At 38.9% G+C, this 15,582-nt stretch overlaps 1 protein-coding gene across 2 annotated transcripts in view; it reads right to left on the bottom strand.

The window, feature by feature from the left end:
• LOC135837705 (small ribosomal subunit protein uS14-like) overlaps positions 1-13,482 on the bottom strand; it is a 62,711-nt gene extending 49,229 nt beyond the window's left edge. For both annotated transcript variants that reach the window (XM_065353075.1, XM_065353082.1), the window contains exons 1-2: positions 13,284-13,482; positions 13,021-13,120 (exon numbers count right to left, since the gene is read on the bottom strand). In XM_065353075.1, coding sequence (XP_065209147.1) covers positions 13,021-13,120; positions 13,284-13,345 — 162 coding nt within the window. In that variant the 5' untranslated portion in view covers positions 13,346-13,482. The remainder of the gene's footprint in view (positions 1-13,020; positions 13,121-13,283) is intronic.
• Between the last annotated feature and the right edge of the window lie 2,100 nt (positions 13,483-15,582).

The raw sequence follows: 15,582 nt of genomic DNA, 5'->3' as shown, positions 1-15,582 counted from the left end.
TTATAGCTTAAGATGTATTAGTTTATGACTATGTTGCGTGAATTTATTCAACAAGGTAAGATTTCTCCAGTGCAGTCTTGTAGAATCCTCACTGGTTTTCTCTTATCTGTTGAATAATTCAGCATTTCGTCATTCTCCAGTTTGTTCAGCATCACCTGAGATGTTCTTTATCGATTTCGTCCACTTTAAGTATACGATCAATGGTGAATGATGTTCTCAGTCCGTATCGATTACCTGACGGTGGTTAGTAGTTTTACTGTCATGTGATCGCTATCGATTAAGTGCTGAAATTTTCGCTGGGGATGACTTATGGAATTTGTTCCTTATTTTTATTGTATATAGAGTTGCTGGCGATTTTACGTTTTCGTGCACTTTAAGTGTACGATTGGTATGTCGCCTTTGCATACTCATATAGTTAAGTTTTTTAGTAGCATATGTGTTATTATTGTGTAGCATTTATGATTGATACTCGTTGCTGATTTTCGATTGGTTGTTGCAAACTGAGGGTAGTATCATTATTGTACCGTCGTTTTGCAAACATCCCTCGAAGTTCAGTGTGCATTTCACCTTGATTGCTCATTTCTTCGTAAGCTTTGGTTTACGGTATATGGTTTATCTTAGGCTGTTTGTGTATCTGTTTTATTAGCAGAGGCGTTCTGCATTTTAACAGTACTTGCACTTGAGTATGTTCACATATCCATATTCGTCCTCGTCCACTTCAAGTGTGCGATTCCTGAATATTTTGATATTTCGCGTGATAACAATGTCGACAGGTGTGTATTCTAATTTGCCTGCGGCATTGTTATTGCTTTAAATATCTTTTTATGCTACATTGATGCTTTGTATTATTTATATTTTAATTTGTGTAATTAGATTAATTAATTTCGTATTGATTATTAATTCTATTTTGATATTCGGTTTTCCGCTGTCGTTTTCCATGTATTTTATGTTTAATGATAATGGAAGTTGCCAGTGTTACACCGAATATCCTTTTCTAGAATATTATATTACTTATGTGATTAGCGTTTTACTTTTATTGGTTTATGTGTTATATGTAGATTTCGAACCCACATTTTGTTCACATTTTACCCTTTGTATTTACGCTAGTTATTGAGTTTTGCCCCTGTTCTGTACTTCGACGGTGTTCCATCCTGTGTCGTTGGTTTCTTTTTGGTGTATTTTCATTTACTTGAAGAATCCAACGGCACAGGATTGGATATCCTTGTCAGTTCCTGGAGATGAGTTGCTGCTAGACCGAATTTGCAACGATGTGAATTTTAAATCTCACATTTTTGCTTTTTCCGTTTGGCAGCTTCCTCATTTTTCTCAATTTTTCACATATTTTAATATTACTCTAATTATATTATTTTTTATTTTGGTATTTTGTATTGTGTTCTGATTTCAGGTTTTTGATTCGGATCTCTTCCTGCAACGTATTGGCATTTCCTTCTCCTTCTCTCCTTGGCATATCCGTATTCGTTGGGCATGTCATTTGGAGGAGGTTAAGGATGCTGATAATTTCATCGGTATTACTACCGAGTTTTTCTACGTCGAGCTTTGGTACCGTATGTTATGGATCATTTTCGTGTATTTTTGATCTACTTGTTTTTGGTTAATTTTTAATTAGCCATTGCGTTCGATCTTGTAATACTTTGACGTGGATTGTGGGGGTTTTCAGTGATTATGCGATGAATTTTTGTCTGGCATAGTTCATCCATTCGTCACTGAAATTCAACATATCCTTGTCTACTCGGAAGATTTTGTATCGTTCCTGGATCCAATTTACACTTCGGTACTCGTGCTACTTTATGCAGGTTTCTTGTTATCAAGCCAGGAGGATAGCTCTGTGTGGTGTTTTTACAGTGTTATTCCCCTGGTTGTAACCGGGATCTTCGAATCTTCGTTTTACCATCAATCTTTTGAACACAAATCATTTTCAAATACCAGCTTTGTAATATAATATCGTATATTTTGTTTTTATTTTGTACAGATTATTTCTATTTCTTAAATCTAGTTTGTACTGATGTATTTTTTATCGAGTGTTTATTATACATAGGATAACGAGTAAAAGATATATAAACGAAATACTGAAGAGAAAGAAAAAATTATATCTTTATGTACGTCGGCTGGGTGTCTTGTATTGGCTTTGAGCGAATCCAAGACACTCAGCCAAGGTACCTAGGTTATATTAGAGAGAGCAAAAATTGCATCCGAGTTTCCGCTGGCATGAGCCGAGTATCCTGCGTTGGCTTCTAGCTAACGCATGTTACTCGACTGAGATAACAGAAACTCTTTGCTGGACCTTGCGACTGGGAGTACTTCAGGTTTTGATTTCACTTTTCGATCGAAATTCTCGTTGTTTTTTGTAGAATTTTCTTGAGTTCCTTTTGTTTCGTCGCTGTTGTTGTAAGTCCCATTGTTATGTTTAGGTTTCTTTCTATCACCGTTGGTCTGCTTCCTTCGTTTGGTATCGGCTGGTAGAATATAGTAGACGGCAATTTTATTGATTCGTTCATGATTTTTCCGATCTTCTTAGATGTTTCCGGTGAAGTCGTTGTTACCGCGTATTTGTTCTCCATTTCGTCTACTTTTGCTCACGAGGTTTCACTGGGTATTTGATCTTATTGTCGTTCTTGTGCGAAGTTTTACTGGAATCGTCTACGTATAACCGTTCACTATTTCACCGCGATATAATTTATCAATTTCTGTTCTATACACGACACTCGATATTAAACTTTACTGCTATTACATCAGTTGCGTTATAGCTTCGGCTGGCGTCGATCTCGTTAGCGACTTTGTCGACAGGATGTGATAACGAGACTCCCTTCTGATTGGTCCGGTTTTATGTCCAAACGTTGACGTCACGTTTTCTTGTAGAGAACGTTTGTCTATCATCTGATTGGTGGCGAAACGTATTGGCGGACTAGCCTTCCAGTCGTAGGGGTTCGTTTATCGTGTCGTCGCCTGGCCTTTACGGGTCGAAGCAGTTGCCTATTCTGTAGTTTATAGGAGTTTTATTGAAGTTGTTTCTTTTGATCATTCTACCGTTTACTTTAAGTAAGCGATATATGTGATCAAAAGGTGTTTGACTTTTACGTATGTTTTAAACTTACGTAAAAGTCTTCTTCAGAACTCTCTAGTATTTCTACAGTGTCTTTTTGGGGAATTTCAACGAAACCCATTTCTTCGGTCAATTCTTCGTTTGGGCACGGTCGATTTTCCGGCTCCATTTCGTAGAATGCTTCGAAAGGATCGTTGAATTGTTGTTCCACCGTTAGGGCTAGGGTTTCATGTTCCCTGTACCTGGCTGGTGGTTTTCTCCCCATTCGTCTTATTCTATTTTCTAATCGTTGTTCCTGAGTTGTTGCGTTGTGGGTTGCGTTTTGGTTTTCGAAGTTCGCCGCCAGACGTATCTTTTTTCGGCGTTTTTCCAATTTATCACTGTCGTCATCTGACGTGTTCGACGCGTCAGATGCGATTATGCTTTGTTGGATTTCTTCTTCCATTTCGCTGTCCACTTCGCTCTCAGGTATTATTATATTATCTATGTAATCGTGTATTTCGGTATTTAACTGCGAGTCTACCCTTATCATCTGACCGCCCGTTGTTTCGGGTCGTGTTGTGGTTGACTGTTCCGTTTGTTCACCTGTCGGTTCTGGACTTACAGGTGTTTCATTCGGTACTGCTTCCGAAGGCCTTGAGTCTTCGGTCGCATCGTCTGGATTCATCGGATTGACCTCTGGGGTTTCCGGTGATTCCTCCACTATGTCATTGATTTCGGGTATTACCTGTTCCAGCTGTGACTGCGGCGTATTCTGGATACCCGAGTCTGGTACTGGTTCAGGTTCATTGACTGGCTCGTTTTCTACCGTTACGTTTGTATCATTATTATTATTTTGTTCAGACTCACCCGCGGCCTTCTTTTTCTTTTTCTTCCGTCTTTTCTTTGGAGGTCCATTTGCCCCTGTCGACGTTGAAGGTTGTGGGTCAGCTTGTGTGGTGCCCTCGGGGTTTTTGCCGTCTGTATCCTGAAGTTTACGTTTCTCTCTTTCTGCTACGCGTTTGCTTCTTGCCTCATTCACCATTTCTCTAAAGGTGACGTTGGCCGCTGTTCTCATGTCGGCGTCATTTACGTCGTGGTCAATGGGCCTTAGTGGCGTTTGCTGTCGGAGTAGATCGTCTTCAGATTGTTCGGCTTCCTCCATCCTGTCCTCGTATGTATGTAGATAATCTCTTATCTGTTGTTCTATCGTGCGAGGATCTAGGCTAGATTTCAGGCATGCATTTGAACGTAATTCATTTAAATTAGTGTTAGTTATAAATAGAGTTAGTTGACGAATATTGGCTACTCTATTTACTGGGCTACCGTCTGTGGGTTCCAGTAAATAGCAGTTTTGTCCATTGCGTTGTATCACTTTGAATGGGCCAGTCCTCTTGGGATATAGCTTCTTCGCCGTGCATTTTTCGAAATTGGACAGTTTGTGGTTCGTCATGAGTACTAGGTCACCTGGTTCGAGAATCGTAGGGTCTAAATGAGCTTTGTTGAAGATATACTCCTCCTCCACTCTTTTTAGACGTCTTTTTTCTCGGATATACGATTCCATAATTTGGATATCGCTGAGACCGTCTACTCTAAGTTGGTTCTGTTCCACGGTGTACACTGACTTTTTAGCCAGTGTGTCTGCAATTATATTCGTGAATTCGTGGCGTCGAGCATACACATGTATGAACTTGATGCTTTCGAATTCCTTTTGCAGTTCGAGAATATCTTGAAATATTCTCGCGTGGTGAACCGGTTTGTTTCTGGAGTTTTTCCAGTTATTTGTTTTCCAGTGAAAACATGTATTGGTCAAAGCCTTTATTGCATAATTGGAGTCGGATAGCAATTTAACCTTCTTGATTTTGTTATGGATTAGTACCGTCATGGCGGTGCGGATCGCTACAAGTTCGGCTAGGTTATTAGATAATGCATATCCTTCTGATTCCGTTATGCGCATGGCGATGTTGAGCTTTGAGTCTGGTGCGAAGCATATTCCAATGCCGGCAATGGCTTGTTCATCGCCGTTTTTGGAGCATGCTCCATCAGCCGTTACTCTTACGTATCCATCTGTATCATACACCAGGTCGTCTTGGTCCAATTCATGTTCCAGACACTCGGTTAGAGTTACTGATGGTACTTCGCTCTTTTCCATCCGTTTACGTAGTTTTAGCAGCTCGTGTTTAAAGTCAAACGGTATTTCATTTCGTGGTATGCATTCGGCTATTCTGTCGATGATACCCCAAGCTTCATACGGTTTATACCCAAACGACGTCGGCGTGCCATTTAACTCGTTTTGGATTTTCTGCACATGTACTAGCCAGTCTAAATGCGATCTGTTTGGGTCGTGAAACTCATTTAACTTCACTCTCAACTTGTCGCCAATACACCTCATCGTCCGTTCTACGGAGGATGATTGTGGATTGTAGGCATTCGTGTGCGCTACCCTTATGCCCCTTGATTCGAGTAGGTCATACCATTCATCAGTGATGAATTGTGACCCGTTGTCCGTGATCAGTTTTTTGATCCGTACGTTACAATCCTCGATCTCGTCGATGATTGTCTCCATTTGTGGAACGATTTCTTCCCGTTTCGTGTAGGCTAAAGGTCTTAGCCATGTACGATTCGTGAAGACGTCCTTTGCCACAAGGAGGTACTTCGGTTCATCCCGGTTCAAGTGAGGCATAGGGCCATATAAATCTACTGAAACCACATCACCTCTTGCGTACGCTTCGATTTGTGCATATTCAAGTAGTTTGTGGTTTGCATAGTTTTTATTCACCTTGCATATGATACATGTGTTGCATATCTCTCGTATGTAGGCAAGAGATGCGGGGTGGTAATATAATCTTTTGAAGATTATATCCAACTTCGCTGCTCCTACATGACCATACGCGTAGTGTAGATATTCGACAGTATCGTAAAAGAGTTCATCCGGTAAAAATGGGACTTTTGCCCCAGTTTCCTGGATTCGGAAGAGTAGCTTCGAGCCATCTTCTGCCCGCTCGATTACGTATTTTGTCCGCTTTTTAGCTTGAATATCTAAACGCTTTTTATGATTCGCCGGAATTTCTTCCTCCAAGATCTCGATAATGTGTTTACATTTATCGGTAGCCTGGAATTTTGCAATATCTCTCAATCTGTCTTGCAGCTTGGGAATATTGTTTTCTATGAAATTCACTTCGATTGGCGGTAACTGCGTCACTTGTATGTTATTGATCGTCAGTTCAGGTGCGTTAACCTTATATAACGCTTTGTTTGAGCCTGACATGTCGTATTTCAGATCGTATCCGTTCAGAGTGGTTATCCAACCCGCCGCTTTACGGTGCGTTTGTGCCAAGTCTCTGAATTTTTGTACTATTGGATATAGATCTGTGCGTACATGTATGACTCTTCCGTGTATCCAGCGTTGTATTTTTTGGATACACGTTACTAAGCTCATCATTTCTTTATCATACAGTGTGAACTTCTTTTGATGTTCTTTAAAACTGCAGGATATGAACATGATGATACTTTTTTCTCCCTCTTTCATGTGAAAGAGTACTCCGTTCATCGCATCATCCGATACTTGGGTGTCGAGGAACAGGTCGCATTCGTTTGGTGGAGGTTTAAGCTTGAAGTCCTTGTAGTACTCAGCTTTTAACTTCTCAAACGCGCGTTGCTGTTCTTCTTTCCACTCTACTTGGTCCTCACCTTTAGTGAGTAAGTATATCGGATTTACAATTTGTGAGTATTCGGGAATGAAGTCGCGGTATAGTCCCGTATTTCCCACTAATGCTAATGCATCGTTTTTCTTGGAAATTGAGAATTTTCCACGCTTCGTGTGTTTCTTTTCAAAGTCTTCCATTTTCCTTCGCTTATCACTTTGTTTGCCAATGCCATCTTTTGAGATGACAAATCCAAGGTGATCAGTTTGGTCTCGGAAGAATTGGGTTTTGTTAGGATTTAACTTCAACCCGTTTTCTCTGATTTTTAGAAACACCATCTTTAGGCGTTCGAGGGTTTGTCGGAATGTCGCACCTGACACTTTGATGTCGTCTACGAATTTCGATATGCCCTCTTCGTCCTCGATGACTTGGTTGATCATGTGTACGAATTCACCGCTCGATATTTTTAACCCATATGGTAATCGTGTGAATTCATATACTTGACCACATACTTGGAATGCTGTGAATTTGCATGACGCTGTATCTAATACGAGTTGCCAGAAACCGGCTGTGAAATCTAACGTGCAGAAGAATTTATCTCCTGGGTTGTCAAAAATCACTTCTTTTATTGCTCTTGGTTCTGTGTATACGTCGATTAGATGTTTGTTCAGTTCGTCTGCATCCAAGCATAACCGTATTTCTCCATTCTTTTTTATTACTGGCACTACCGTATTGATATACGGCGAATGGGATGGCCGTATGATTCCTTGATCCAACATTTTCTGGATAGCCTTGCGTAGTGCTGGCTCTATCTTTTTTGTTGGTCGGAATTTTGCCCCTCTCCAAGGTTTCAGGTGATTGTCGCCGGGTGGAAAGTTGAACTTTACCCTTTGACCTTTGTATCTACCTGGTCCAAGGCTGAAGATGTCCTTGAACTCTTTCAGTTCTTCGTAACCTTGTTTTGCCTCCTTCTTTGAAATGGTACCTGATCGTACCGCTTCATCGAGATCAGCTGAGAGGTTTTTCTTGAAGATTTTATGTGCTTTTTCAGCTTCTTCAAGGGCAGTTGTGTCAAGTTTTTGAAACTTGGTGTGTTTCTTGATCACGTTTACCACCTCATGCTCATACGTTCGACCTTCGGTGCGTACAGTGAATACCGTTACTGCATCCTGAAAGTCTGTTCGCGTCATGAAGGGTATTGTGAACTTTTTGCAGAAAGTAGGTTTGCATTCCGCTACCTCTTCATCTGCGTTTATTATCATTTTCAGATATTTTATGGTTACTCTGCCCATAATGAAAGTTCGGCCTGGTGTGTCCATTATATAGAATGGTACGTGCACTATTTCAGGTCCGATCTGAAGTTGGATTTCAACCATGTTGGGAGCTGTATCCTCTAACTGGTTGTTTGCCATCTTCAGTTTCACTGGGCGTCGTAACCTAAGAAATTTGTACCATCCTGGTGCATTACGCATTATGTCAATTAGTACTTGTTTCGATATCACATTTGGCAATGCGCCTGTATCGACTTGTAATGCGTATTTATTTGCATTTATTAGTACTTGCACAACACATGTGGGGTCTTCTGTGTCGATATCGACGATTTGTTGCTTCCGACCTGCCGTGATTTCGCTATCTTCTAGATGAGCGTTGTCTATGGCGTCGATTGCCCCTGCATTGTTGTGCGTATGTGACATATTTGCTTGCAATGTAGGATTGGTTGCGTTTCTTTTCTGGATAGACAACTCAGTGTTTGATGTTGTCTTCCTTTTACGTATGGTGCCTGTAGTATGATGGCACGTAACCTTGTTTACAGGTAATGTATGCGCTTCGAGCGGATATATTACGTCTGTAGTGGTTGGCTGAGATACGTGTCGCTTGGCCTTTAAGATAGCTTCTAGCTCGCTTGTCGCCTCTCTAATCGGGGAATTTGTTGGATGCTTTTCCTCCAATTTCAGCTTCTTGTATCTCAACATTGGCTCATCATCTAAGACATCCATTACGTGTTTCTTTGTTATTTTCTCCTGGTCAGGGGAGATATTTCTAAATAGTTTAAACTTACCACCATTCAATGTTGCTTTTTTAATAGGTGACTTTGAGTCCTCTATTATAATAGCTCTATTGTGGTTGGTGGCATGTAAGACGTGATTTATTAGCTTGCGTCGGATTAGGGTGTGTAGGTCCATATACGACGCCATGGCTGGATAGAATCTAGGTACGTCTTTTTTTATCAGATGGAATTTTTCTATGGCGGGTAGAATACTATTGTTGGGTCCCGTTTTGGGTCTAATGTATTCTCCGGCTCCATCTGTTTTATATATTTCCGTTTGCAGGTATAGCAGTGCTGGTTCCCTCCACATATATACTCTTACATCCTCTCTCATTTTTGAGAAGATTTTCCGGTATTCTATGTATCGGCTCAAGGACACTGCTTTCTCCTGTGGTAATCTGGGTTTTACCAACGGAAATATTAAAATAACATATTCGGGGTCCTTTTCCATTAGTGTTTGTATTACCCTGTGCAGTTCGGCTTCTATAGCGCTATAGGGTTTATTAGAGTAGTTTAGCTCTAATTGCCCTATGGACATTATATACTTTCCTTTTGGAGCGAATGTAGCCTCTTTTAGATACTCATTCATCTCCGTCAGGCTTGGCTGATCTTGCACATATTTGGGTAATACTGCATCTTTTGTCATCTCACCACGTTTCAGAAAATTAATGACTCCATCGCCTATGGCAATATGGTCATTAAAGATCGGTTTGATGGGGACAATGTGCGAGCTAGGATGTGCCCCTTTAAAACCTAGCCGGAGGAGTTTTCCGAGCTATTAGCTTGGATTTCCTCGGCGGTTAGTTCACTTGCATCTTTTATGACTGATGTTGGATCTATGTCTAACTCATTCATTATTGATACAATTTCGTTTAAATCTAGGTCATCCGCATTTGGCATTTGGTCGATTTTTGCATTTAAAATGCAACAATCGTATATGGCTGACTGCATATGAGGATTGTTTATATCTATCATATTTGTCGGTAATGTCATGGGTTCCTTATATTGGAACTTATTTATGTGGATTTTACCCTTGTTATCTACATTAAACCTTTGTTTCCTACGTTCTTTATCGTTGTTGGATGCAAAGGTCTTTTTCTCGCCCTCTTTATCAGGTTTTCCTTCGTTGCTCGTAGGCGTTCGGGGACCGTTGTTCACATTTGTGATGTTGGTCTTATCCTGTAGCCTGTTTTGAGCAAATGGCTTTTTCGTATAATCGCCTGTCTGCGGTAGACTTCTAGTCTGCCGTAGGTTGGCGTTATATTGAAATTGTTGCCTTATCATCTGATCTATTGTTTGCATCAGAGACGGTGGTAGACCTGATTTTTGAGTGGCGGAATTATCTTGGCCAATCGGTGCCTGCCAGTATTTCTTTCCGAGAGCTTCGCTAGTGCTATGCAATAGAGTCATGTTTTCATAATCTGTTTGCCGTCCCCATGGGATGGCTTCGATTGCTTTACAAAACTCTTGCATATTCGCACATGCGAATAGTCTCTCTTGATATAGTGGCGGCGTTTTGGAAATGAGTATATACCGAATTTCACCTGGTGCCATGAAATTGATGTGCCTCAATTGTTTGGCCCATTTGATGATTCGTGCTCCCAAGATTTGTTCTGATTTTAACTGGGTAAAAGAGTGGTTGCATGCATTTATTGCTGCATACTGTGCATCTCTTGACCAGTAGAAGTTGAAGAACTTTTCCTTCATTTCGGGGTATGTAGCCGCATTGTCAAGTCCTTCTATGAAGTCTTGCGCGTCATTTGTGAGAATTACTCCTTGTAGGGCAATTCCTCTAAGACAGTCAGCTGCTGACGCCCGATTGAAGTAGTCTTCAAACTTCTCCATAAACCTATGGGGAAAGTGCCTTCTTTCCTCGTCGAAGTAAATCCCTGCTGCTTTTACAGCTGCTGGATCTAATCTTATTGAGGGAGAAGATGCCTGTGTGTTACCAGGAGTTACATTGCCGTGCATTGAGCCGACGATGGTCTTTATGGTGTTCACATCTTGGTTCAGCTTTTCGCTGCACTTTTCCCCTGCAGTTACTCTTGCACTTAGGTTCGCAACATTCGTTTTGGTCTGTTGTAAATCGTTGTTTACAGCTTGTACCTTTTCAATTGTTTGCTTGCCTTGTGTGAGTAACTTTAGGTTTTGTTTTTCATTAACTTTAACCTTATCTTCGAATTGTAATTGCCATTGTTCCGTTTCCGTTAGGAATTCGCGATAGTCATTAACATGTTCCTCTAGTTGAGTGGCTGTTTTTTGACCTATCGCGATTGCCTTTTTGGATTCTTGACTCACACGGTAAAGTCTTTTCTCTGTCTGATTTTGACACATTTTTAACTCCTTGTCTAATTGTTCATGCCAATCCCAGGTTGTTAATAGTGTCGAAAATTGATCAGGTTTGAAAAACTTCCGGTGGTCTTCAGGATTGAATGGTCTTTCAAATGTCAATTCTAATTTGTTTACTGAGCGCCTGGACGACGTTGTGCTTGGCGTATTCACTCTTGGTGACGCGTACACCTCGTCTTTGTCTTTGCTGCTTGTCAACGAATTGAATGACATTGTTTCGAAGTCTAGGTTTTCTTTGTTAGTTTTGTCCTTTTCAGAACTTTCTAACTGTATATTGTTTTCGAGAACGTTTTGTTCTCTCCACTGGACATCATCGATATCCTGTGTGGGAGAACTCCTTCCTCTATCTCTACTGCGAGTGTTCCCTGCAGGGCCTTTGTCCTGTGGATCCATTCTCGTAATAGGTAGGGTTGGAATGTCAGGTAAGAAGTCGTATAGATACAATGAACACAATAGCGAATGCTTTTAGTATTCGCGTAGGTATAAAATGTACTATTCTTCTGTTTGACAAAGTAATCTTTGTTCTCTGTTAGGTACGTATACCTTACCCTTGCTTTTATGTTACACACGTCGGTTGTACGTTGCACGATCGTGAAACTGGATTTTACGACCGCGGCTTGGTACTCTGTCCGCGTATGCGTGTTTCTAGCGTTAGGGTGGTGGCGGGGTAGCGGTGGATTTCTCCGTGCCACGTCCGCTATTCGGCGCGCTTTAAAGTGTCTTTATAGCCGCCTATTTTACGTATTTATTCCCTTTTATGAAATAATAACGTGTTAATTACTTGTCTACGTTGATTTCTAATCAGCGTATGTAGTAATCCTTTTATGTCTAAATAATCTAACTTAACTAAATCGTTTACAGTCTAGATTATTGGGCTATTTTGGTTTATGACAACTTGTTAGCCTAAAAGCTCAAGTTGTCTCTCTAAGCTATAATCCTTGGTGTAAATTCTAGATTTACACCTGAGATCTGTAGAGACGTTAGGCGCCAAATGTAACGTAAGGTACGGTATAGTTTTTGGCCTGTAATTATACTTCCCGTACGTTACGTACTTGGTCAAAGTATAATAAATACTCCGAGGAATACTTATTGCACTGCACAACTCCCGTATCTCAGAGTATAGCCTAACTAGCCAAAATCACTCTCTAATCTCGTCCGTTAACTCCAATTGTCTTACCTATACCAGTATAGCACACTAGAAATAATTAAGACAATTGGCAAGTACTACAAAATATATTTATAATACCTGATGTATACAATGTGATTATCATGTCAATCATTGAAGGTATACACAAACTAAATTAACCCTATTAAATATGAAAACTATATTAACCCGAATGACAACTCTATTAACCTTTTTACCGAAACTAAATAACAACGCGAATCAGTCCGTAATTAGATAACAATTTACACGTACGACAACAAAATTAACACAAAGATCATATGTAAACGCACTCCGCATACGAACGACTCAAATAACAAAACGTAGTACAACTATATTAACCCTGGTAAGAAATAAGCGAAAACAACATTAACCCGTAGCCATGTAACCTCTCCGGAAGAGAAAACAGGACTCGACGTTTGGCTCGCTCGTATATGTGCATCTCGCCCATCTACGAGCTCGTATTAGACAGTGTTACCCCAGTATAGATGATAAATGTCACGTTACCCGTGCAGGCATGATAGTGTGTAACAATGAATGATTTTCCAGTACATAAAATTAACCAAGAAACGAGTTACGAGTTCCACTGGCATCATGGCACAATAAGCACAGAGAACCATTTGCTCAAAAACTCAATCTTCGTTACTTATCAAACGAAAAATACTCTAGTAGGTACTCGAAACACTTTCACTTAAAATATGAGCATTCTAAATCACACAATAATAAGTAATCTATCATTCAACAGGACGAATAAATTAATTAATCTGAGAAATAATACCTTCTTGAAGCCGATATCGCTAGAATACTCTCTGAAACACTGTCGGCAGAGGTCCAATCCATACTTTCTGATAATACCGTGTTTGTTGCCGCAAGCTCGACTGTAATACACATTACACGATATAATATAATACCATTAAATTAACCCATAATACATACGTGGAACATCACATGAAATTAGATGAAAAGCTAAATATTCTACGTGGAAAGAAGTCTGATAAAAAATCATCAACACCTATTGTGAAAATTCCAAAATCAACTTACCAAGATCGAGATCCTTGGCCGTATTTTCCTGGATGCGAATACCAAATATTCTGGAAACCCATTTTTACTATAATTGAATACAATAAAGAATGATATTAAATAATTACGAAATTATTCGTTTTATAATAGGTATCAAAAATACGTCGAAATTCGCCAACAGCTTTCGAAAGAAAGGAAAACCCAACCCACTCAAAACCTTTGTGTTAAATATAATGATATCATCTGTTATATTTACAATTATATCATCAGTATATTTATACTCAAAGCTTGCTAAAATAACAGCTCAATTAAATTTCTCATTTGATTCTCGGTAGGTATATAGTGATAAAAATCTATAAGCACTCCCATTTGGTTATGAAAAAATAACTCTCGCTTCTCAGTTTTTGCTATTTATTAGTGCAAAGCTTTTCAAACATCAAGTGTTCATCATCAGGCTTAAATCTTGACTCCCATTTGGGATAATATTTTCAAAAAAGTTCCGAGTACCTAGTTACCTACACTAGCGTAATGTGAAGCTGTTTTTGCATCATTTAAATTGTGCAACATTATTATTCTAAATCCGATAAACTGTGTCACTTCTTATCAGACTGTCATGATGAATATTTTCTATTTTTTTAATACAAAGATCCTTTAAATATCAACTACACTCAAATAGGAGAAAGGGTCAATTAAGCGAAAACAAGGCTTCAAATTTATTCAAATCGAAATTTTTCGAAGTCAAAATTATTCCACTTTCAGAACTAGAAAAAAATGGGGGAAAAAAGACTAAAATTACAAAAGTTGATTGTGGAAATAAAACAAGCCAAAGCAGCATAATTTTGAAGAAAAAAATCACAACTTAATTAACATCAGAAAAAATGACTTTTTGGCAATTTTAGCAAATAACACGACTTTTATGAGACATTTTGGAAAAAAAAAGATTACTCAACAAGACCTGTTTGGCAATTTTGACAAAAAAAACAGCACTTTTCACTTGTTTGACAAACATTAGGTTTTTTTGATAATTCTGAGGGGAAAATGAAACTTTCTGACAACTTTTATAAAAACTGGGACTTCTTCAGAAAATTGTTTCCAATTATTATGGTAGAGCATTGGTCTTTTTTTTTTTTTTGAATAAATGAAAGCAAAAAAACAAGAGCATTGTATTTTTGACAAAGAACAGAGCTTTTACAAATTTGGAAATTTTGGCCAAAAACAAAACTTTATTGACACCAGAAAAAAATTGTGGCAAATAACAAGACTTTTATAAGGCATAATTTTGAGAAAAACGTACCTTTTCAAAAAAATTAGAACTATTTGACTATTTTAGCGAAAAATGGGATTGGCAAAAACGAGGGGTCTTTGCTTGAACACAAAACCAGATATTTTAGACAGAAAACAGAACTTTTTGAAATTTTTTGGCAAAAACAGCACTTTTTTGGTAATTTTGGCAAAAAACAAGATTTTTGACGATTTTGAATAAAAATAAGACTTTTTGATAATTTTGAGCAAAAAATGAATTTTTTTGATCATTTTTACAAAAACTGAGACCATATTATAGCGATTTTTGGAAAAAAGAAATTTTTCAGCAATTATCGCAGAACATTTAGTCCGGCATATGACAATTGGAGTAATTGCAACCACCCCCCCCCCCCGCCAATCCTCCGGGACAACTTTTTTCTTAAAGGGGACATCCTAAGGAACATTTTAAAGCAAACTTGCCGAAAAAAAAGTTGGCCTTACTTACAAAATGGCCGTTTGATTGACAGGTCAGCCGAAATCGCAGATTTTGCGTTTTAACATAGGACTTGCACAAACTTTTTCAAACTTTACAAAAGTAGATCGAAAGATCATGCAAACATTCATCACCTGTCAAAATTTCAAGTGCTAAAGTGCATTTTTCGATTTTTGGTGAATTTTTGAAAATCGAATTTAGACCAAAAATGAGGGAAAAAATTAAAATTTTACCAAATTGACCAAGAAAGCTGAAATTTGGGATATACCCTATTTTCGACATGCCAAATTGATTGGAAACGGTTTCAATCCGTTTTGAGCGGTTCTGGAGCCTCCAGCAGATTTTTGAAACTCGAAATTCCCACAAAATTCCATCAAATTGAAGTTGTAAAGCTAAAATTTATTCTAAAAACTAATTTCAATACGCTACGAAGTACTGCAGGTGAATTTGAAGTCGTTTTGGATCCTCCAGCGACTTTTTGAAAATCCTGAAGCCTCCAGCAGATTTTTGAAACTTTAAATTTTCACAAAATTTCATCAAATGGTGATGGAAAGGTGAAATTTACTCTACACTCCAATTTTAACA

The sequence above is a fragment of the Planococcus citri genome, chromosome 1, assembly GCF_950023065.1.
Source record: "Planococcus citri chromosome 1, ihPlaCitr1.1, whole genome shotgun sequence".
Classification (NCBI taxonomy): domain Eukaryota; kingdom Metazoa; phylum Arthropoda; class Insecta; order Hemiptera; family Pseudococcidae; genus Planococcus; species Planococcus citri.
This window is presented reverse-complemented; position numbering and strand designations above follow the sequence as displayed.